At 39.5% G+C, this 25,899-nt stretch overlaps 2 protein-coding genes across 2 annotated transcripts in view; both read left to right on the plus strand.

The window, feature by feature from the left end:
* LOC141289436 (collagen alpha-1(XIV) chain-like) overlaps positions 1 to 7,955 on the plus strand; it is a 72,366-nt gene extending 64,411 nt beyond the window's left edge. Inside the window, 1 exon segment of the mRNA XM_073821532.1 lies at positions 7,788 to 7,955. Coding sequence (XP_073677633.1) covers positions 7,788 to 7,955 — 168 coding nt within the window.
* Positions 2,629 to 25,410, plus strand: zhx2b (zinc fingers and homeoboxes 2b). The gene is made up of 4 exons (XM_073822107.1): positions 2,629 to 3,029; positions 4,145 to 4,196; positions 21,391 to 24,022; positions 24,754 to 25,410. Exon 3 carries the CDS (start codon positions 21,562 to 21,564, stop codon positions 24,010 to 24,012), a length of 2,451 nt encoding a protein of 816 aa, XP_073678208.1. The 5' UTR covers positions 2,629 to 3,029; positions 4,145 to 4,196; positions 21,391 to 21,561; the 3' UTR covers positions 24,013 to 24,022; positions 24,754 to 25,410.
* The last annotated feature ends 489 nt before the right edge of the window (positions 25,411 to 25,899 follow it).

Genomic DNA, 25,899 nt, shown 5'->3' on the forward strand with positions numbered 1-25,899 from the left:
AATGCAGGTATTTATAGGATGCTGTCTCTTTAAGGCCAAATGCACGAACCGAATACTGGCACGCATCTCTTTCTCAGCTGTTTCGGTTCACAGAAGACATAACCGACTGTGTTTACCAGAATACCAAAACGGGTATTTAAACATCTCTTTGAATGGAAACACACATAACAAAGTTAAGTTAAAGAGGAATCAATCTGTGAATCGTCTGAATTGTGCCTCTCTCTCTCTCTCTCTCTCTCTCTCTCTCTCTCTCTCTCTGTGCGCGTGCTCGCCTCAGGTGTGTGCGGCAGCGGTAAAAACAAACAAACAAAAAACAGCGTCCGCGTTCTCTTTTACTGCAACGGTCTTAGTCCTGTGCAATGGACAGTCGGTCGGTTCCCCTCAGATAAATTCATATAAAGAAATCAGTCTGCGTTTTGACTTTGAAACGTGCAGCGTGCATATTTATTCAATGACATCATTGCCTTTTGAAGTTTAATCCAGCCCTATCGCGATTCTCCTCTTTCCGTCCCCAAATGTAAGACCTCCTAAATTATAATTAAGAATTTTCTTATACTATTTAACATATTTAAAACTTTTTATGGCCTTAAATTTGATACAACTAAATTGAGGGTTTTTTAAGGACATGCAGGAGCCGTCAACTTTATGATAGCCCGTCGGGCAGCCCAGTGACACATTTTGGTTATGTCTTCTGTGAACCGAAACAGCTGAGAAAGAGATGCGTGCCAGTATTCGGTTCGTGCATTTGGCCTTAAAGAGACAGCATCCTATAAATACCTGCATTGAGAAGCACTAGTTATTTTGCAATAAATTATTAAATGTCTGCACCTGAATACTAGTGTTATTGATTTTATTAGTAACTTTATGCTGTATTCATCTACACTTGTCATTTGTGTAATTGTTGTTTTGTGACTTTATTAGTTCAGCTAGTAGTTTTTGCTGTGGATTAGAAGTACTTAAAGCATTCAGTAATTATTAAAAAACAAACTTTTTTGGTTTTGTTTGTTTTTTGCTAATCCGAAAAATTGATTCCAATCCTACTCATACTGTTCATTTTACTTGTGCAGCTCTTAAAATGGGTAATAAATTGCCTTAAATTGATATTTAAAAATTCTGCAGATACACTAAATAGTGAAATAAAATTCATTCCTTGATATTTGTTTGTATTTGTGTATTGAAAACATTTTTCATTGACATTTACCCCCAGTTTCACAGACAAGGCTTAAAACTAGTCCTAGATTAAATGTAAATCTGAGCTGTTCCAACTGAAAGAAACTTGGACTGACTGATCTTAAAATATATCAGTGCCTTTGTTTTGTCTCCAGATGCACACCAGTAGGCCTATAGTTTCTTTTCTAAGTCACGGTTATAAAAATTACTTAAATGTCCTAATCCTGATTTAGGCTAAACCCCATCTAAAAAACCGGGCCTTAGACTCCTATCTGATTTTCTATATTAAAAAGAAAAAATATATGTATATATTTTTTTTTTATTTGGGCTAGTTAAATTATTTTCGGGCTACCAAAATCTGAAGAGTACCTGCCCGAAGGGCTACCAGAGATTTTGAAATTTTGCGAGCCCTGAAGTGAATAGGTAAAAAATCTACTTGTTAATTAAGAATGTTTTTCATTATTATTCTTTGTTTTTTACAGGCAATTTACCTTATTAAAGACCCTGACTGTGCACAAATAAAATTAAAAAATTGCTAAATTATATTTAAGAATATGATTATTGAATGTTGCAACTTTTCCCTTATTTCGACTTTATTCTCGTAATAAATAATTTTCACATTGTTTCTCATAAAACAACATCTCAGGAAAATACTATGGGGTTTCAAATTAAAATATAACTTTCTGTAATGAAACAGGACATTCATTTCGTGCATGTTGAGTGTAGAGGACACCAGGACTTGGTGCGTGTTTATTACACATTTTGGGAAACACAACAGTGAATAGGGAAAGAAATTACATTTCAATATTGCTATGAAATATTAGATATTATTATGACAGTCTTGCTAATTATTATTCCCATTATTACGTTTATTTGTTCATTATATGTTGCCCCAAAAACACATTAATATGCAAATTATACACAGTTTATAGATGCATTGTTTATAATTGGAAAACCTGTTCATGGCCATTTTACACACATTTTGCATAAAGAAAAATGGTTTATCAAATCATTCTGTTATATCTTTTAAAAATAGTTGAGAATCATCTTTATATAAAGTTTGGTATGAAATTTTTTTTTTTGTGTGATTAAAACAAAAATTGGACAATTTTTGCCTTTTTATGTAAAAAGAAGTTTTTAAAGTGATGTCCTCTACAGAGGACGTAGCATAACATGAATAAAATATACTTTTTCAAAAAAATAAAAAATTTTAATTCTGTTCTTATTCTCTAAACAATGTAATGACGTAAAAAAAAAAACTAAAATCTCAAAACATTTTTTTCCCTGGTAGTCAGGAGGATATGCATTGCTAAGAACTTAATTTAGACAACTTTAGGTGATTTTCTCAATATTTAGATTTGTTTGCACACTCATGTTTTCAAGTAGTTGTATCTCTGCCAAATGTTGTCTCATCAAACCAGACATCAATGGAAAGCTTTTATTCAGATTTCAGTTCAGTCTCAATTTCACAAAGCTGTCCCTCATGACTGGTTTTGTGGTCCAGGGTGTGTGAAATGAGGGCATATTCGGCTTGTTTGAGTCAGTGATGCTGGATTACAGCAGTCCAGCTGTTGTTGTGTCTGGATGGAGAGTGCGGTGAACATCGTTCAAACATCGCGCTGTTCCTGATGAAGTCCGACTGATTGGGGTTTGTGTCCGCTGCTGGAGTATTTATAGCTCGTGTTCATTGACGTAGAAAGTCTGAATGAAAGCGCTCGCCCGTCTCTGACGTACCGGATCATGTGTCGGTTACCGTAGATTTCCCGTGCTCGACTTTTTTCTCCGTTCTCGTCTTCACTCCGGTGTTGATCCGAACGCGACTTTCTTTCTCCAGGAGGGTCACGACGCGTTTTCACAAGGTGAGGCTTTCCGTTTTAACTCGCGATTAGCGCGACGGACAAAAGTTTGCGGTGGGAACGAAGCGCGAGCGCGGAACTTACCGGCGCCCGTTGCTCGTGCTTCCCGCCAGCGGGACGCAAACTCCGAGCTCGCGCCGTTAGCCGGTTAGCCACGCTCTCCTTACGTTCACCGGCGGGCCTGAACACGAACCCGGTTGTGAGAGAACGGACGCGTACGTGAAGGGCTCGCGGAGAGGGTTTCTGAGGGAGAGGTTTCGGTGTGTGTTTGCTGCTGTCGCTGTGTGTGATCGTTCTGAGTGTGTTTAGTCTGTAATGTGACGATCAACTTGTTTAGTTAAACTGCAGTTTCTGACAGAAAACAACCGACTGAGTGAATGAATGAACGCATGTTTATCAACATCATCGTAACATGAGAGTAATGATTCATATTCATGTGTGCCGTATGTTAGTGTAAGTTTGTTTAATGTACTTTGTGATGATCATCAGCTTGTCAAACACAAAACGTCTTTACAAGTTTTCAACACGTTTTTAAGACGTTTCAGGAACCACACCTAAAAAATAATGGAACTAAAACCATTAGAAACGTTCTGAAATGCCGAAAACACTACCTGATCAAACTGCTACTTTTGCGAGACGTAGTTTATGTGTTGAATGGCATTATACGCACGTTGGAATAAGAGTAAATTAGGACACTTTCTGCTATTGAGATGACTGGGAAGATGTCCCAATCAACGCGAACGCACCCTATATAGTACACACTAGTGATCAGTCAGAGGTTGTCGCTGCTGCTGGTGATGAAGGGACTCCAGCATCGCGTCTGTTGTGGCTCTGATTTGCTGAGTAAATCTCACTGTCAGTCTGCCTGGTCACGGGTTTCCAAGGTAACAGCTGTTTCACTTCTGTAGATCACGTGATCGAGTGATGAGGAAAATTAGTAAATACCGTCTGGCGTGAAGATCAAGCCTGTTTAGGTGCATCATGATTTCACAATGATATTTTGTTTCATGTCAGTTCTGAAACATCCATTTTAGGTTTGAGTTTAGGTTTTGAATACTTCACAAATAGATTTGATTTTCTTTATGGATAATGACTGATTTGATGATTTGACTCCACAGGAATCTGCTGAGATGCTGGATGGCGACTGTCTGGGAACTTCACAAACCCTTGGTAAGCTTGGTTTCAGTGCTTTGTTTTGATTGGATGATGGCATGCTAACGCTGATCAGCTCACAGCTGCGGTGCTGAACCAGAATCACCAACTGGTATGAATCTGAAAAAAAAAAAAACACACATTTCATCCTAAAAGAATATATTATTGCAATAAGTTTTTTTTCTTATGACATCCTTATCAGTTATTCTGTACGATGGTGTTTTAGTGCCATGTTAAAATGAAAGATTACGAGATTAAAGTCCTAGTATCTTGAGAATAAAGTTGAAATATTACGAGAAGTCGAAATAATTTGTGAATAAAATTGAAATTTCATGAATAAAGTCGAAATTACGAGAATAAAGTCGAAATTATTAAAATATTTTGACTTTATTCTCGTAGTATTCGACTTTATTCTCATAATATTTTAACTTTATTCTCATAATATTTCAACTTTATTCTCGTAATATTTGAAATTTATTTTCATAATATTTGAAATTTATTTTCGTAATATTTCGACTTTATTCTCGCAGTATTTCGACTTTATTCTCGCAGTATTTCGACTTTATCTCGCAGTATTTCGACTTTATTCTCGTAGTATTTCAACTTTATTCTCGTAATATTTCAACTTTATTCTCGTAATATTTTAAATTTATTTTCGTAATATTTCAAATTTATTTTCGGAATATTTCGACTTTATTCTTGCAGTATTTCGACTTTATTCTCGTAGTATTTCGACTTTATTCTCGTAATATTTCAACTTTATTCTTGTAGTATTTTGATTTTATTCTCGTAATATTTCGACTTTATTCTCGCAGTATTTCGACTTTATTCTCGCAGTATTTCGACTTTATTCTCGTAGTATTTCGACTTTATTCTCGTAGTATTTCGACTTTATTCTCGTAGTATTTCAATTTTATTCTCGTAGTATTTCGACTTTATTCTCGTAGTATTTCGACTTTATTCTCGTAGTATTTCGACTTTATTCTCGTAGTATTTCAATTTTATTCTCGTAGTATTTCGACTTTATTCTCGTAGTATTTCGACTTTATTCTCGTAGTATTTCAATTTTATTCTCGTAGTATTTCGACTTTATTCTCGTAGTATTTCGACTTTATTCTCGTAGTATTTCAATTTTATTCTCGTAGTATTTCGACTTTATTCTCGTAGTATTTCCACTTTATTCTCGTAGTATTTCAATTTTATTCTCGTAGTATTTCGACTTTATTCTCGTAGTATTTCGACTTTATTCTCGTAGTATTTCGACTTTATTCTCGTAGTATTTCGACTTTATTCTCGTAGTATTTCGACTTTATTCTCGCAGTATTTCGACTTTATTCTCGTAGTATTTCGATTTTATTCTCGTAATATTTCGACTTTATTCTCGCAGTATTTCGACTTTATTCTCGTAGTATTTCGACTTTATTCTCGTAGTATTTCAATTTTATTCTCGTAGTATTTCGACTTTATTCTCGCAGTATTTCGACTTTATTCTCGTAGTATTTCGACTTTATTCTCGTAGTATTTCGACTTTATTCTCGTAGTATTTCGACTTTATTCTCGTAGTATTTCAATTTTATTCTCGTAGTATTTCGACTTTATTCTCGTAGTATTTCGACTTTATTCTCGTAGTATTTCGACTTTATTCTCGTAGTATTTCAATTTTATTCTCGTAGTATTTCGACTTTATTCTCGTAGTATTTCGACTTTATTCTCGTAGTATTTCAATTTTATTCTCGTAGTATTTCGACTTTATTCTCGTAGTATTTCGACTTTATTCTCGTAGTATTTTGACTTTATTCTCGTATTTCAACTTTATTCTCATAAAATTGCTAATTTATTCTTGACATTTCTACTTTATTCTCATTATAGTTTTACTTTATTCTTGTAATTTTGACTTTATTCTTGAAATATCACAACTTTAATCTCGTAATTTTAGATTTTTTTTTTTTTACGTGGCACTAAAACGCAGTGGTAATTCTGAATATACTGTGTCTGACCTCAGGGTTCAGCATGTTCTCATTCTTATATGTGATGCTTAACAATACAGTGTTTTTGGACTGAAGGCATGCAGATGTAATCACACCAGTTCCACAGGAAAGTCAAGAAATGACAAAATATAAATTGATTTTGTGAGGCAGAAGTGAGCTGTTTTCTGTGCACGTGTGAGACTTCAGATTCATTAACTGCTATAGTTGAGTTTACTGATTTAAAATTGCATGATACTAATGAAAAACTAATGAGAATGAGAGACATAATCGGGATAATTAGAGTCAATTTCACAGTGCATTGCAGAAAGAAAAGCTTCTTTATACTAAATTTAAAAAATACTTTTATATTTGATTGTGAGGGTAAATAAGATTCACCCGTGTGTATTTATAGTTAAATAATTGTTATTGCACTTGGTGGAGATGCATATAAATCAAAGGATTTCTGTGAAAACGTTAGGCGTATAGAACAGTAGAAGATAAGCGTGTGTTTTCGTATCTCTATTCTTCGAGGAGGCGTTTGAAGGCGAGTCAATATTGAGTTTGGCTGTGGACAGAATTCCTGAGCTGGAATCGATCTGATTGGCTGAGCGGGTGGGGGCGTGGCTCGATGCTGCTCTCCCATTGGCTGTGACTGGTGACCGTCACCTTTACACTTGTTCCTCACAGCGAGACAGAAACTCAGTGTGTGTGTGTGTGTGTGTGTGTGTGTGTGTGTGTGTGTGATTCTGTGGAGAAAGACAACGACTGGCTGAGATTGTGCTGATGCAGGACGGAGGAATTTCAATTAAACACCCCTATTCAGAAATCTGACTGAAAGATGATTGATCACTGCAGGTTTTGTACGACGAGGAGAAATCCTTCCTCTCAAAAGATGGATGTGATTCACTGAACAGCCTCTCACACTCTTTAAATCGAACGCACCGTTACCCTTCATTAAAATGTTAATGTGTTTATTAAACACACGGCGAAATGGCGATTTACAAATGCGTTTTGCATTTACTCAAAGTAATCGAGAGATGAAACAAAGCGCTTCATCCTCAGGAGAGAATGAGAGACATAATCGGGATAATTAGAGTCAATTTCACAGTGCATTGCAGAAAGAAAAGCTTCTTTATACTAAATTTAAAAAATTGTTTTTTATTTGATTGTGAGGGTAAATAAGATTCTCCCGTGTGTATTTATAGTTAAATAATTGTTATTGCACTTAGTGGAGATGCATATAAATCAAAGGAAAGGTGAGACGCCACCAAATGCAAAGTTCCCAAATTAGAAGAGCAGGAGAGAACAGAGATGGAGATTCAGTCATTGATTCTCATCATGGTCTACCTGCAGATGAAAATCTCATAATCTAATAGATATAACTCTGAAATGATATTTGAAATCAGTCATTCTTAAATATTTGCACTGCATTTCAATAAACAGAATATACAGTAAATATTCACTTTGAGCTAAATTTAAATGAAAACATCATGTTTGGTTGGTGCAGTGATATTTAGTGATCTTTAACCTCCAAACATTGATTCGGATTATGTTGAGTAGTCAATGCACAGACATGTGTTGTGTTATGAGAGCATCTGTAACATTATTTCCATCTGAAGCAGTTTTTTGCTTCTTTTGTTAGTCTTCCTCCATCCAGTCTTTGTCTGGACTCACAGCACAGAGTGAAAGCGGATCCGGGCTCAGAAAGGTCCAGAATGAAGGCGTTCATCAGCTTTCACGCTGCAGACAGATGCTCAATGTGTGCAGACTGATGATTCGAGTCGCTTTAGATGAAAGCATCTGCTGGTAAATGTAAAGCTTATGGTCATGTGATCAGAGCTCATTAATCTTAAAATGTAGGAATCTTAAGAAACGATGCACACAGAACTTAATACTTTGTGCCAAAGGTGTTTCATCACATGACTGCTTATATTACTGAGCAGTATATTTGTGACCCTGGAGCACAAAACCTGTCTTGAGTATCACGGGAATATTTGCAGCAATAGCCAAAAATACATTGTATGTGTCAAAATGATCGATTTTTCTCTTAAGTTCAAAATCATTAGGATATTAAGATATTTAGTAAGTTTTCTGCCATAAATGTATCATAACTTGATTAGTAATATGCATTGCTAAGAACTTCATTTGGACAACTTTAAAGGTGATTTTCTCAATAATTTATTTTTTTGCACCCTCAGATCACAAACAATAGGACAAAAACAGATCAATCTAACAGCTAATCTACTACAGAAAGTGAATAAAGTAATCAAATGTTCAATATAAGTTAAAACATTTAAAGCAGGGTTGTTATAGTTGCTAACTAATCTAAAACGAACAAAAAAGAAACATTTTCCTTTACTTGAGTGAATAAATAAATGAATACATGTTCATTAAAAAAAAAAAAAATATATATATATATATAAGGGTCAAAACGAAAATGGTTTAAGAATAAAAACAATGTGTAGTTGTCTTTCCCCAAAAAATATTATAAAGTTTTCTGTTTAATTTAGTTGCGTTTTTGTTTTTGTTTTTCCGAGCAAAAAATAAATATCCCTAATTTACAGAAGACACCCACTATAATGTCATTCAGTGTCAATCTTGTAAGACATATTTACAACAAAAATCAATTATGACATATTAAAAGATGAATTACTTTCACCTGAAATACTAATTCAGTGTTTTTTACATTTTGCCCATTTGTCAGTAAGAGTTTTTACTCATTTAAAACACAATAAAATGTAATATGCTCCCTTAGTCTTTTATACATTTTAATATGTACAATATGTACGATTTTGACATAAATATTGTGTTACACTGAACGACAATTTAACACTATTTCAACCAATTTATTCTCCAAAAACTTATTTGAAATAACAATAACAGACCTCTAAACACACAACAAGATTACTAAAACTGTAGCTACAATTCACATGAGAGCCGAAAATATCAAATAATCTGAAATGGCAGTGGTCTGGAGTTGTGCTGGAACACAGAAATGGCGGGACACGCGTGTGTCTGAATGAGCGTGCGGCGTCACGCCTGGCGTTTCTAGTGGTTTCCGTGGTAACGGCGTGTGTTTCGGCGGATAGGAGCTGACAGACGTCAGGTGTGAGAGTTAGACCCGCGTGACTCTGGTTCTCCTGTGATTGTTTGTGTGATGTATCTAACTGCAAAAATACTCTTGAGTCGGAGCGTCAGCATTGAGCAACCGCTTTACTTCTTCTGCGTTCGCCAAACTTCACCAGAACAATCCCAACACACATCAGTACTGCGAGCTACGGAGTCCCCGTTGTTTCAAATACAAAAATTGCAAACATAAATATATCACAGTTTGATTGAACACAGTTGTGTTTCACTGAAATGAGAGTAATTGACGGCCGGTTATTCTAATATCACGGGTTCGATTCCCAGAGACACAAATGCATGAATATGTAATTGTGATTCAGCTCGACGCCGGCGGTGATCCCGAAGCCATCCTCCGCTCCTTCGCTCACTTATTAGCCGATATCATGTGTGTGAATGTCATGCAAGTTTAATAGTGACAGTCCAGCGCTGCGGTGATGTGGACGGGTCATTACTCACATCCACACGAGTGTGTCGTCCTGTCCAATCACACACACACACACACACACACACACACACACACACACACACACACACACACACACACACACACACACACACACGCGGTGCGGCTCGCTGTCAGCCTGCTGTAATTAATGAACATACAGCATCGCTGGCCTGTCACACTCTCGCTGTTGCCATAACAACAGCATGGAAATCAAGCTTGTCTTAATATTTTTACATTTCTAATCAGGGGAGAGAGAAAACCAATTTCTTTGCTCTGGCTCCGGCGATGAGCCGTATTAGCATTCCTCATCACGGATCGGCCTTCGGTCCAGTTTATTAATATGACGCGCGCCGGACGGAGGATGATTCGGTTCCAGCATCCTGATGCGAGTCTCATCCGCTTCGTTCACGTTCTGCAAAGTCACTCACAGAACTTTAAGGCGAGAAACTACAGACAAAAATGATTGTTTATTCATGGGTCAAAGACGTTCGGATGTCCACGTCAAAAGAAATTCACAAAAGATTTTATGTCCATAGAAAGCTCTTAAAATATACACTAGCGTTCAAAAGTTTGGGGTCAGGAAGACTTGTAATAGTCTTTAAAGAAGTCTCTTCTGCTCATCAAGGCTGCATTTATTTGATTAAAAATACAGGAAAAAACAGTAATATGTTTTTTTTTTTACAATATAAAATAATGTTTTTTATTTTAACATACTTATATTATAATTTATTCCTGTGATGAAAAGCTGAATTTTTATCAGCTGTTACTGCAGTCTTTAGTGTCACATGATGCTTCAGAAATCATTCTAATATGCTGATTTATTAATAGAATGATCAATGTTGGATAATATCAACAGTTGTGCTGCCAAATAGTTTTTATAACCTGTGATTTTTTTTTTCAGGATTCTTTCATGAATAACAAGTTTAAAAAGTACAGTGTTTAATCAAAATATAAATATTTTATAACAATGTAAATTATTTATTATTAACTTTTAATAAACTTTAAATTATTAACTTAATACATCCTTGGTGAATAAAAGTATTAATTAAGAAACAATAAAAATGTACTGACCCCAAACTTTTGAACGGTAGTGTAAGTAAAGTGTCTACTTTTAACGTTTCAGCGTTTTTGGAGAATAAAATGTCAAAATTTGTTTGAAACAATATTACGTCGTCATTCAGTGTAACAACATTTGTCAAAATTCAAACAACATGTTTATTCTGACTTGTACATATTAAAATGTATAAAAGAATAAGGCAGTTTATTAAATTTGATTGTCTTTTTGAGTAAAACAATTCTTACTGAAAAGGCAAAACCTAGGATAGACTCATAAAAAAAGGTGCTTCAAAAGGTTTTTCAAGCGATGCCATAGAAAAACCATTTTTGGTTCCACAAAGAACCATTTCTTGCTTAAGTTTTTATAATCTGACGAACCATATTTGCCACAAAGAACCTTTTGTGAAACAGAAAGCTTCTTCAGATGTTGAAGGTTCTTTTATGGCATCATGAAGCACCTTTATTTTTAAGAGTGTAGTGGCAAATTTTTTTAAATGTACAATTACAACCAATTAGTATTTGGAATGAAAGAAATTCGTCTTTTAATGTATGGTATTTATTTTTTGTTCAGGGAAACAAAAACAAAAATGCAATTGAATTAAACAGAATTTTTTTTTTTTTTTTTTTTGCAAAAACAACAATTTAAAGGTCCCATATTGTACACATTTCTGGAGGTTGATTTTAGTTGTTGATGTCCTTAAGAAAATATATTTGCGGTATAAGTGCCAAAATCCATCTCAATATATTTTTACAGCTCCTTTTTTAGCAGCTCTGTCAAAACCAGTTTGATTTTGGCCCATCTAATTAATATTCATGAGCCTCTCTTCTGATTGGCCTGTTGTTTTCTGAGTGACGCACAGCCAGGCCAATCACAGGTAACTACGGTCATGCATGCTGTAGCCAAGCCCAGAGCCATAGAGAGAGCCTAGCCTGCTGATACTCAACAGGATATTTCAGAATGATCATTAATGTTTTTTCTTTTTCAAACACCGAATGCAGTAAGCTACGTAACTGTTGCTTTAGTAAAGCCCCTTTCACAATGCGCGCTGATTCTGGAAAATTATGGGAACGAGCGCTGTGTGAACAAAAGCCAGAACCAAATGCCATAAAGGCAGTGTTGTAGTGATGATGCACGTTACCCTGCGACTCTTCACGACAAAAAAATACGTGCAAAGTGTAATGAAGCAGCGATCAGGAGCTCCTCACTATCAGCGCTGAAGCACAGTTTGTTCAGGTTAGTTTCAGTTTAGTGAAACAAACGCGTCACATTACATCTCACATCCGGAATGGCTCTGTGAAAGAGGCTAAAGTTGACGTGCCTCTGGTCTCTTATATTAATGTTGTTCTGAAGCCTGTGCAATGATGTAGTTTCGACATCTATCGACTGAACAGGGTTTTCTCAATTTGTTTTCGTGTTGTTGTTGTTCAGCAATGGAATGGACAGATGTTGTCAGGGTTTGACAAAAGGAGGGTTGGACGTGATTGGTGTTCGGGGTGGTGACTGAAGGCGGTGACTGAGTAGATCGGACGTCACATCGTTACGGAAGTCACAGCGTCTCGTGAAAAAGAACAGCTACTTTAAGCAGGCTGTGTGCAGTTTACTGAGGATTGACTGTTTTGAAACTCATATGGTAGTTACATAGCCCCTAGACCTAGAAATTTCGATTTTGACAATATGGGACCTTTAAAACAGTATTACATTTATGTTTTTATTCATCCTTAAACCTTTTTTCCTCTTTGACCGTCAGTTTTGAGATTGAGTTTTTTGGCATAACATCATGTTTTGTTTTCACACTTTTGAAAGTCAAACATCCAAAATTCACATTCTAGTCTTTATTTTATTGCTTTTTATCTATTTGCGTCTTTAGATTTCAATTCCAACCCACATATTTAAATCTTAGTTTTATTCCTCTCTGTATTCTTAAGGTTTGTTCATATTTCAATCACACTGATATATACAACATCATACGTGCTACTTAACCAGTCTTCAGTAGCACAGGTATATTTGTAGCAATAGCCAAAAATACATTGTATGGGTCAAAATTATTGATTTTTCTTTAATGCCAAAAATCATTAGGATATTAAGATCATGTTCCATGAAGATATTTTGTATTTGTTTTTCTACTGTAAATATATCAAAACTTCATTTTTGATTAGTGATATGCATCATTAAGAATTTTATTCGGACTAATTTAAAGGCAATTTTCCCAATGTTTTTATTTTTTGTACCCTCAGATTTCAGTTTTTTATTCAGCTTTCAAATGATGTATAAATCTCAATTTCCAAAAATGTACCCTTATGACTGGTTTTTTGATCCAGGGTCATATTTTACTCCTAAAAACATGGTTAAAATGTGTTGTCTTGAGTCAGTATTTTCTGATTTATGGAGTGGTAGAAAGAGAAATCGTCTAAGGTTACGTATGTAACCCTGGATCCCTGAGAACAGGGAACTCACCGCTGCGTCCTGGTGGACACTTTAGGAACTGCCTTCAGCGTTACCGGTTCTGAAGCTCCTATATAACAACAACAATGAACTTGACATTGGTCGGCGGAGACGTAAGTGGGGCCCGAAGCATTGCTACGAGATGCAGCGTCTCGTTCCCTGTCCTCAGGGAACCAGGGTTACATACGTAACCTTAGACGTTACCTTCCGGAGGGAACTCAACGCTGCGTCCTGGTGGACACTTTGGGAACGTCTATACCAACGCCGCCATGCTCAACCCTAGTAACAGTGTTACCTGAGAATGGGAACAAAGGGACTGCGTAACCCACACCGTATAGGTTTTCAGGAAAGAACCCAACACTCGGGGGGATCTTTACCACTAACGTGGATTTCAGGAAGTGCTCAAAGACTTGCGTGTGCACTTACCACTCATGTGGATTTAAAGGAGTGCTCAAAGACTTTGCATGAGTACTCACCACTATTGTGGGTTTGAAGAGGTGCCCAGAGCATAGCGCGGGATCACCATATCACTATCTTAGGCGGAAGCAAGCCTGGAAGCAGAGCTTTTGGAGAGCTCTAAGGAGTGGAGGTCTCAGAATGAAAACCCTCTAGGTGAGGGGAGAACTAACTACATTCAACGCTTGGAAGTAACACACAGAAGAGCACACATGCTGAAAGCAGAGCTCTGTAAAGTGGAGGCTTCGGCAAGAAGACTCTATAGATGAGAGGAAGCCTAGCGACACTAGACCTTGTGAACAGTGTTACCCAGGGGTTTTTAGAACCAACTCTAGACTGGGAACGGAGATACTGCATAACCCATACCATACAGGATATTTCCCTCAGGAGGGATCTTTAACACTCATGCGGATTTCAGAAAGTGCCCAGAGACTTGCGTGTGCACTTACCACTTCATGTGGGTTTTAGGGAGTGCTCAAAGCTTTACATGAGTACTCACCAGTAATGTGGGATTGAGGAGGTGCCCAGGCTTTTAGCGTGGGAAACCATGTTTACGATGGTAGCAGTTGCTCACAAGAGGCCTTATTATTCACTGTAGAGAAGCTCAAGTGTGGAGGTCGCAAGATGATAACCCTCACTGAGGGGAGACCTGGCTACACTCAACGTTAAGAAGTACCAAACTCACCTACAAGTCTACATATAGGACTCTGTAGAGTGGAGGCTTCATGGAATGAATCTCTAAAGAGAGAAAAAGCCTAACAACACTCAGCCTTGGCAGAGGGGCTCTTATCAACATACCAGGAATAGTTAGCGAGGCTACCAGCTAACATACTGTGAGAATGGGTCTAAAAATGAGCTCTAAGAGAGTGAAGGTCTCAATACAACGACTCTCGGAACGAGAGGAGACCTGAAACACTGCTACCGAGACAAAAGTTGGGAAAAACCAAGGCTTTATGACCAACTCAAAAAATGGGAACGAAGGGACTGCATAACCCATACCATAAGGATTTTAGAGAAGGACCCGACACTTAGGAGGGAACCTTACTAGCTATGTGGATTTTAGGGAGTGCACATAGACTCGCGTGTGTACTCACCACTCATGTGGGTTTTAGAAGGGGCCCAAAGCTTAGCGAGGGCCACCATACAATGTCTCATAATGGTAGCAAGGCTCACAGTAGACCTATGTACTAGAAGCGGAGCTTAAGGAGAGCGGAGGCTTCAGCAAAAAGACTCTCTAAACGAGAGGCGGCCTGACAACCCTCAATCCTTAGGGAAAGAGCTCTCAGGAGTGGATATTTAGCCACGCTCAACACTAGAAGCAGTTGGTAAAGCTCACAGAGCCAACATGAACTACCTAAGTGGAGCTCCCAAGAGCAAAGGCTGCAGTGATTTGAGAAAAAGGTCTAACAGCTCTCAGTCTAGACTGTAAGGAAGACGTGTGAGAGCAAAGGTCCTCAGCAAAACGCCACAGGCGAGAGGGGACCTAACAGCAGCACTTAAGAGTGGAGGCTTCAGCAGAAAGACTCTCTAAAATGAGAGGAAGCCTGACGATACTCATATCTAAAGCATCAACACTAGAGGCAGTTAGTGAAGCTAAACAGCCTACATAAACTACCTGAGTGGAGCTCTACGGAGCGAAGGCTGCAGCTAGACGATTCTCATTGTGAGGAATTCGTCTAACAGCTTTCAGTCTAGGCCATAGGAAAGACTGTGAGAGCAAGATCTTCATCATAACGCCACTAGGCGAGAGGAGACCTAATCAGCAGCACTTAAGAATGGAGGCTTCAGCAAAAAGACTGTCTTTACCGAGAGGAGGCCCAACAACACTCCGCTCTGAAAGGGGGGAAACCCCTAGGAGTGGAGGTCTCACTTGTATGACCACAATCAAAGGGAAGGGACCTGACCACGCTCAGCACCTAAGGCGATTAATTATGCAAAGCAAAAAATAGATCGCCTTAGTGGAGTTTCAGAGAGCGGAGGCTTCAGCAGAGCGAACCTGACTCGAAGAGGCCTGATAACGCTCACCGTGGCAGGAAAATTTAGGAGAGGAGGTCTTAGAACAACACAACTCACTAAATGAGGGATACCTGCTCCAAGTCTCCGCACATCACGTCTCCTCTGAGACCTACTCCTCCAGGAGGAGGGCCTCGAGGGGCCACACTAGCCGCCTGGCTCTGCCTCTGGCCCGCAGACCAGAAAGGGCCAGGCTTCCCCCTGCGTTTGGGTGGGGATAAAGATTGGCGAGGTATAACAGATCTGAAAGATCTAAAAGCGGCTAAGCGCGCCTCCGCCTCCCTGAATTTGACGACCACCGCCTCAACGGATGTGCCAAAAATTCGGAAGGCGAAACTAGCGCATCTAGGAGAAAGCACTTCTCTTTCTCCCCGATGCCCGCCTTAGATCTGTGGTGCGGCACAGCTCAGCTACCTCAGAGCTTTCTTAAAAGAACCCCGGTCTAAATCCTTCAGCAGACCAGCCTGGTATGCTTGCAACACTGCCACTGCGTGCAAGGCAGCACCAGCCTGACCTGCTGCCGCGTATGCCCTCAGCGTCGATGTTCCCCCTGCCGAGAGACAGTAAGCATGTCCTCAACATGGGGCATCGACACACAACCACGCTCACACACCCACTCGACATCAGCATAACTAACGTGCCGATGTCGGTAAATGCGGGCTGAATGTGGTTTATACCATGCCTTCCCGAACTATGGGATGCTCACTGGGGGCTGGGTCTGTTATGGTCAGGGAGAAATCGCTCATATAAACTGCTATGAGCAACCTCCCCCTGTGCGCGATACACTGCAGATCTTAAACGGACAGCCGCGCAGTTAATAACAGACAACAGCTAATATACGCGGGGCAGGCAGGGTGTGAGAGCTCCGCTTTCCTATCTTTAAATATATAAGGATAGTCTGAACAAAGGTTTTAAATGTTAAAACGGCTTGCCATACACCCTGGCTTAAAGCCAACAGAGCACTTGCTGCTGGATCAGCGGCTGTAAAAAACAATACATCCTCCGCCCGCAGCTCGCCCTCGTCAGCGGCTGGCGAGCGTGAGAGATTGACACGTCTCTCGAACTCGTCAGCGAGCTTCATCTGTAAACGACGTGATCTCGTTCAGACCCGAGCCGTGCACACAGGTTGTGCGCGTCATCAGGTGTCAGATTTCTCTGACACGGATCTCCGCACACTTCCTGAAATGTTTTCACTCTAGGCATCGTCATTATGCTCACGCTTAGAACAAGGAGTCTGAAGACAAAAAGATGGTTGATGTATTCACAAGCGCCCCTTTTATACTGGTAGGTGCCTTGTTAATGACGTCATAGGCTGGCGCCGGCCAATGTCAAGTTCATTGTCGTTGTTCTATAGGAGCTTCAGAACCGGTAACACTGAAGGCAGTTCCCAAAGTGTCCACCAGGACGCAGCGTTTAGTTCCCTCCGGAAGGGGACTGAAATTTCCTCTGGAAAAACATTGAACTTCAATATGTCAACAAAATCACACAAGAATTATAAACCAATGTTCAGGTTTCTGTTCTGGAAATTAGTGCATGTTTTTGTTACATAAAATTTAATTTGCATATTTAAACATTTAAGAAAACTTGTTATACAAAAAATGTTTTTTAATGAACTATATAGTGATATCTGATTTTTTAAATCTATTTTTTACCGTATTCACATATAAATCTGCCAATGTTGTAATGTGGGGACATGTTTCTATAAAAGGATCTATCAGACTATTAGAATCTGCCCTGATCAAGATCAGACACTTGATTATTTACACAATGACCGCGATGGTAGTAAAGAGCCAAAGCTAGTCATTACCCACTGAGGGATTGACAGTTTGCTTACATTTGTTGATTTTCATATGTTTTATATTCATATCTTTTGAAATGTTGATCGTTTCAAAGCCATTTGTGTCATTTGATCAAAGAAGATTTAACATTTTAGGGAGACTCAAACCAAATTACAGCCAAAAACATCCCAGAACTCATTAGACCCAGTGATATTACTGACTGATGCCTGTGCCGCTGTTTCCCTCCAAAATGATGTCACTTCCTTTAGGGTGATGTTAAAGGAGTAGTTCACTTCCAGTACAAACATTTACAGATAATGTACTCACCCCCTTGTCATCAAAGATGTTCATTTCTTTCTTTCTTCAGTCGTAAAGAAATTGTTTTTTGAGGAAAACATTTCAGGATTATCTCCATATAGTGGACTTCTATGGTGCCCTGAGTTTGAACTTCCGAAATGCAGCTTAAATGCAGCTTCAAAGGACTCTAAACGATCCCAGCCGAGGAAGAAGGGTCTTATCTAGCGAAATGATCTATCGTTTTTTAAACTAATTGACCACAAATGCTGGTCTTGTCTAGCTCTGCGATGCGCACTCTGTGTATTCCAGGTCAAGACAGTTAGGGTATGTCCAAAAACTCCCAACTCATTTTCTCCTCCAACTTCAAAATGGTCCTACGTCACTGCAGAAGTACCGACCCAGTGTTTACAAAGTGAACGTGCAAAGACCAAACACCCAGAAGAGATCAAAAAAGGTAAAACAGCGATGTAGGATGAATTTGAAGTTGGAGGAGAAAATGAGATGGGAGTTTTTCCACATACCCTAATTTTCTTGAGCCAGCATTTGAGGTTATAAAGTATATAAATAGTAATTTTTTGTTTTGATTTTTAAACTCGGCTGGGATCGTTTAGAGTCCTTTGAAGCTGCATTTAAACTGCATTTTGGAAGTTCAAACTCGGGGCACCATAGAAGTCCACTATATGGAGAACATTCCAGAAGTGTTCTCCTCTGAAAACAATTTCTTTATGACTGAAGAAAGAAAGACATGAACATCTTTGATGACAATGGGGTACTTTATCTGCACATTTTTGTTCTGGAAGTGAACTACTCCTTTAAAAGCATTATGTGTCTTTATTTGGAAGCATCTTGGGGCAAAGCATTAAAGTTTATGAACTTTATAAAGTTTATAAACTCTGGATAAGAATTATCCAGCCAAACAAAAGATTTATGAAAATGGAACAAATATTTATTTGTTTCACATTTTTGTTTTTATGCAGGATTGATTTGGAAATCTACAAAATCGAGATAAAATTGGGATATATATGATTTTTTAATGTGATACTTTTTGTGTTATAAAGAATGATACTTAGTAGTTAAAAGGTTAGTTCACTCAAAAATGAAAATTGGCCCATTATTTACTCACCCTCCAGGCGTCCCAGGTGTATATGACTTCCTTCTTTCAGACAAATCTAATCTGAATTATATAAAAAATTATCCTGGCATTTCCAAGTTTTATAATGGCATAGGCGTGTGTTTCTCTTGTGTTTCTCTTCTCTTAAAAAAGGCCTCCTGTAGCGAATCAATGCGTTTTTGGAAGTAATTGGAAATATTTTTTTTTGTTTTTGGAAATATCAATATTTAAAACGTAATTATCACTTTAATCTAGCTTGCGCTCACTGTTGTACACTGAAGCATGGATGATGTATGACGTCAGATGCATGCGCCGGCGAGACCAGCGTTTGTTTACAGGAGCAAAGGAAGCAAAGTTTCCTTACTTTAGCAAAGGAAAAAATTCAGCCACACTTTACTTTACAAATCCTCGTTTTGAACTTCTAATTTGTGACCGTTGTTTTGTTCACCTTTCTCGCAATGTTTGAATTCGTCACTTCTGAGTGCTGCATGCGCAATGCTGACTTCTGGAAGTGCCAGGATAATTTTTAATATAACTCCAATTGGATTCGTCTGATAGAAGGAAGTCATAAACACCTCGGATGCCTGGAGAGTGAGTAAATAATTGGCTAATTTTAATTTTTGAGTGAACTAACCCTTTAATTTTTTCATTTAGATACCAAATACAGAAGAAAGCAACATGGTTAGATCCTTTAAACAAACTTTTGAATCTCTGTTCAGCATTGTGTGAGATTATGTTTCTGACATGAGTTTGACTATATACAAATGCCTGTTTTGAATGTCCTTACGACACTGAATGAAAAAGGATGCAGGAAACTAATATGATTCACATCTTGATTTATCTTAAGACATGAAATGAAAATGTGCTGCATGTCAGAAATAGCCTATATATCATGCTGACGTGTGTGTGCGGAGAACAGAGCGTCCTCTGTCTGCGTTTCTGCTGCCGTAATGAATGTATTCATGTCAAGTGTCCTGCGGCTCCATGTGTGTTTGGATTCTCACAGTCGAAGCTCCTCCGTGTGCCAGAATCGTCTCGTTGACCCGCGGCCTTGAGCGCCACCTCCATCTGATCTCAAACGCCTGGGATTAGTTACAAATGAATACAAACCTGTTTCACATTTCCCTCCCAACTAGAAAGTTTCTTTTCTCTTTCTCCTCTCGGTCTGTGATTCTAGCTAAAGCTGTTGGTAAGTCTTCTGTCTTAGCTGAGCTGTTGGCTTTGCTTCTGGAATGCCTGAACTCATGAACCTTCTGTGCAAACGCTGAGCCTCTCCTCAGTCCCTTTGTTCAGAAGTGTGAGTCTTTTTTGCTCATCAGAGGTGTTTATTATTTAATTGTAGTCTGTACCACAGATTCTGGGCTGTTTCTGTATGATTTTCTTTTTTTTTTTTTTTACTTTTTCTTTACTTCAGCAGCACCAATCTTTACAGTTTTATTCCTCTCTATATTCTGAAGGCTTTTACTGAGGGGTTTGTTCATATATCATTCACACTGATTTATACAACATTTTACTACTAAAAACATGATGAAAATGTGTTTTTTTTCTGATTTATGTAATGATGAAAAGAGAAATCCAAAATCCACTCTCTAATATGTCAACAAAACCAACAAGAATTTTGAACCTGGCTTTTTTTCAATGTTCAGATTTTTGTTCTAGAAATGTTTATTTACATTGAAAGATAGACATCATTTTTTTTTTCGCTTACGCAGCCTTTAAGTAATCATTTCATCAATATAAGTCCATTTATTATAACAGTGTTTTAGCGTCACGTTAAAAAAAAAAAATACATAAGCTTTCCATTGATGTATAGTTTGTTAGGATAGGACAATAGTTCTTCGAGATACAATTATTTTAAAATCTGAAATCTGAGGGTGCAAAAAAATCTAAATCTTGAGAAAATAGCCTTTAGAGTTCAAATTAAGTTCTTAGCAGTGCATATTACTAATCAAAAATGTTTTGGTATATTTACAGGAGGAAAGTTACTAAATTTCTTTATGGAACATGATCTTAATATCCTAATGATTTTTGGCATAAAAGAAAAATCTATAATTTTGACCCATACGATGTATTTTTGGCTATTGCTACAAATATTCCTGTGCTACTTAAGACTGGTTTTGTGCTCCAGGGTCACATATATTTTACACCAAATATTGTGCAACAAAATCAGACCTAATTAATTTTTCAACCTTCCCTAGAATTAAACAGTCATTTTTACTGCTCACTTTTATTTCAGTGCCTCTTCACATGTGAAATGAGTAACAGTAAGTTCAGTTAGACATTTTTGCAGTCTAGTAAACAATTCAATAAACAATTTTCACTGGGGGAAAGCATTTGCGTATTACTCATTTGGCAGAAACTTTCATCTAAACTTCCATTTAATCAGAATGTGCGTTCCATTAAAATCAGACCCACAGCACTGGGATTTCTCATGCCATACTCTACCAGTTACAGGATCTGACGTCTGTCATTGACCTCAGTCCGTTAAAAGTCTAATATAGTCTTTCTGTGTCTGTGCAGGTGAGCTTTGTGTGACGAGCCTCCATGACACCCAGTTTCACAGCTGAAGCTCCCAGTCTGAGGGAGCGTCTCATGCCACCTGCCCAAATGCTGGGTTTCTACTCCGATCCCTCCGTTCCCCACTAAACTCCCTAACCAGATCATCGCCTGCCCGCCATCACCATACTCACCATGTCAAGCAGAAGGAAGTCGTCCAACCCCTGTGTGCTCCGTGCAGCCAATGTTACTGCAGAAGACTCAGAGGAAATGGATGTTTCAGCGGAAACCGTGTTGGACAGAGATTCACCTGTCCCACTCACAACAGAGGAAAACTGCACATCTCTGAATGATAAGCAAGAGAGTTCTGCATCGGAGCAGGGTTTGAGCCATAGAGATCATGAGGAGATCCCTCAGTCTGAAGATCCACTCAGTACACTCTACCGTTGTACCATCTGCAGTTTCAGTACCAACGAGTTTGACTCCCTCTCATGCCATAATAAAGTCCAACACCCAGGTGAGAGCTGTTCTGAGGTGAGGCATATCAAACTGGATAGCCAAGGCACCCTGGAGCAAACCACTGAGAGCAAGACTGATGGATCCCTTCAGGAAGCTGAGGACACTGTATATGACTTGGGACCATTTGTAAACTCCAGCAATCCAGCAGGCGAAGACCCAGGAAAGACACCTATTGAAAACCGAATTTTGGACAAAGGACTGAATGTGGAGAAGGAGCTGGACAGTCGAGTGTTGAAGGATGAGATCAGAGCAGTAAGCGTAAACGGCACAATCATTATTCCGGAGCCTACGTGTCATGTCACGCCTCTGCTACAGCGACCTCCCAATCTCAGCACCTCTCCGACAATCGCAGTTCCTCTTCACACCACCAAATACAACCCCAGATTGGACAGCAATGCTACCCTGATCACATCTTTCAACAGATTCCCATACCCGACCCACGCTGAGCTCTCCTGGCTCACTGCTGCCTCCAAGCACCCTGAGGATCAAATCAAGGTATGGTTCACCACCCAGCGTCTTAAGCAGGGCATCACCTGGTCCCCTGAGGAAGTAGAGGAAGCCCGTAAGAAGATGTTCAATGGCAGTGTACAACCCGCACACCAGAACTGTGAAGATTTGCTTGCACCTGTTGGTGTGCCGCTCAACCCCGGACAGGCACATGCAGCTACTCTTCATGGATTTTGGCAGACCAGGCTTGCGTCAAACATGACCGCTGATAGATCACCCACTATGTGTATGCCTAGCATTGCTACAGCACTCCGTCAGGCACAGACTCTTAAGCGCCCTTTAGGAACTCCACTCTTGGCTTCAGAGGTCAAACGGCCAACTGGAGACTCCAAAGAGAGTCTGCGCATGCCTCCTCCACCAGCTCCACCACCAGAAAGACTCACTGTGGCTTCTTCTCCTGCGCTTTCAGAGACTAAAACATTCAGCCCAGGTTCTTTGGTGGCCTCAGACATGAAGAGACCTGTCCCTGCACATTTTGTCCCACCTAGGGTGGGGAAACTCCCAATGGTTCAATCCAAAGAGAAGATACCTGTGGCACTTCCTTCGGTGTTGCCCAAAGAAAGACTCCCTTTGTCACCCATAGTGTCCACCAATCTCAAAAGATCTGTAATCGATCAGCAAATGAGCAATCATACTTCAGCCTCCTCCTTCCTAGCTAAAAACAAGTTTTATAATGGTGTAACTGTGCCTGTGCCACCAGCTGTGGTGACCCCACAAGAGAGCAGACCAACGATCATTCAGACTCCGTCGGCCGTGCCTCTGTCCCTGTCTCCAACTCCAGTCCTTCAGTGTAAGCCTATAGAGCCGTCAGTGGCTCCAGTGTTCCCATGCTTCAGTAGTCAGAATGGCAAAGAAATCCCCCACGGGGACTGTTTTTTCGATCAAATGACAAATGATTCCCAGAGCTCACGTGTTGAACTAGCTCTGAGGGAGCGTTCTGTTCCCACTCATTTTCCTCTACTAGAGAGAGTCAAGGATAAGAGTCCTGGTCAAATGAAGCTTCTAGAGGAGAGCTTTCAGAGGAACAGTTTCCCATCCTATAATGAGGTCGAGCACCTCGTGATCACCACTAGACTCTCCAGAGAGGAAATCGAAAGCTGGTTCTTGGAGCGCCGAGCACTTCGAGATGATTTGGAACAGGCCCTGCTGAACTCCATGGGATCTAAACGGGAGTCCCAGCAGACTCTCCTCAATGGAGCTCAGAGACGCTCTGGCACCCTTGCCTTCAGCCCTGTGCCTCAAGTCAGCAAGTCCATGAATCTTCTCAAAAATGTCTTTGTTGAAAACCGCTGGCCTTCGCCTGTAGAGTTCAGGCATTTAGAGATGCAGGCACGGTTGGCTCGCACAGAACTCGTCCGCTGGTTCAGAGACAGTCGGCTAGCTCAGCAGAGCCGTGTCCTAGACCGGAAGGAGATGTTTGGAGAGCGGAACAGCTGCCGGCCTGCGGACGTAACAAAACGACCACTGAGAGAAGAGAACACCACACCCAGCAGCCCAGAGATCGAAAACTGGTTCGGCAACGTGTTCGGCCAGCACACGGGGAGCAACGGGGAGCCGATTGGTGAGGGCAGAGAGGACCTCGTAGGGAACACTTGTGAGCTGCTCTCAGACGCAGATTAGAAGATGGAAGGTACGTTTAAGGGTGAACAGAACAGTGTTGCATGTGCTGTTGTGGTTATGAATCTTTGGCAAAGACTCTGAAACCTCAGTCGTGTTAAAAATACAATTGAGGTTTAAGAGTTTAAAACAAGTATGCCTCACATGTCCTAAAAAGTAAATCCAAAACATTTCAAACAATACAGATGTGAGCTTGTGATTTGGTCTGCAAGAGTTTGGTACTTTGATACCGCAGGTCCACCTTACTATCATTACTGTGCAGACTCCAAACAAATCCAACTGACATCATGTTTTGGCTTCACTTTTTTATAGATGAAGGAGTAGGATTCGTACAAGGTGTTTAAAGTGATTGAAGTACTTCAGTTTGACTTTTTTGAAATTTAAGGCCTGGAAAACCTGATGAGATTTAATATTTAAATGTAACATTTGAATGAATTTTAACACATCCCTTTCGTCGCCTTGAAATTATAAGGTTCTATCTGACATTTTTGTCAAAATTGAGTTATTCACATATATATGTTGTGACAACTTATATTCACTATGTGATGTTTCTTTTGTAGGGTGTGTACATTTTGAGCTTTTTTAGTAAACAAAAAAGGGTTCTACCTATAAAAAGTCTATGGAACCCAAAAACTTTGAACCTCAATATTATCAAAGATGTTCAGATGAAATGTGCGTGACAGCTGATATTAACTGCATAAATATGTTGATTTGTTACCTGACCCGTGATTTTTCCCTCCTCAGGTGAACGCCGCTGTCGTTCATTGAAGCGCTTTAGGAACCGTTGATGGCACTTCTGCTCTCGTTCTCCATTCACATGAGGATGCAGGAGTTAGACTAGAGCGTTGTGGGAATGTTGTCGTAGTGTTGTGTGAGTGTTTTGGATGCGGAACGCACTGAGGAAACCTGTGTGCGCTGGAGTCACTGCGCATCTGTACTTTCAAAAAAACTCTTGTAAAGATACTTTTACTGCAGACTGACTGTGCATCTGTACATTTTTATGCCGTATTTTGTTATGTTTTATAATGGGAACAAGTTTTGGCTGTTTTTTTAGTCGACAGTTCCTAACCACCTGTGAAAGGAGATGCCAGAAACCTTCTCTGGACACATGATCTGCGACAGCGCAAAATATGATTCTTCTGCTACAGACGGCACACTTTATTGAATGTGCTCACAGATGGAGTCATGATTCACTCTTCAGCTGGTGCACACACACACACACACACACACACACACACACACACACACCAGTGCTAATGTTTAAACTGGTTTGTTTGCAATCTTAGACTACACACAGTCATCTTGGACTCAGATGCTCACTCGTAATGAACTGTTTCTCTTCTGTAGTGTATCTGCATCTGTCTCTTCACACACAGACCACCGCTGGAATCCAATAAACGCAGCCAGATTTATGGTGTTTGTTTGAGATGTCACTGTTGTACAATAGTCCATATCAAGCTTCTCCCCCTGCATTTGGTTCCCTAGATTCACTTATTTCCTAATAGCAGATCGTGATGAGTCTGAGCGACTGAAGTGTCTCACAGATGTCTCAAAGAACACGCAAGCAGAAGTTTGTGTGATATTTCTGTCTGATGTTTGTGTATTGAAAACAAACTATCAATTCATTACTCCGCTGCGGCGTAAACGTTGCCCAGAAGTCGAGTCAACTAACACTTTAATCCTTCCGGTTGATTGTTTTTGCTTTCAGACAGTTTTGGGTCACGGCGGAGGGTTGAGACGGAACTGAGACGCGCATGAGATTTCACACGTTACATCACAAATGCAGGAGATTATGTAATGTGTGTTTCATAATGTTGGACAAACGCACGATCTGTTCTTCAGAGAGGTCAGATTGTTCACTGGCTGGAGGATTGTGGGTAGTGTAGTACT

This window comes from Garra rufa, chromosome 17, assembly GCF_049309525.1.
Source record: "Garra rufa chromosome 17, GarRuf1.0, whole genome shotgun sequence".
NCBI lineage: Eukaryota > Metazoa > Chordata > Actinopteri > Cypriniformes > Cyprinidae > Garra > Garra rufa.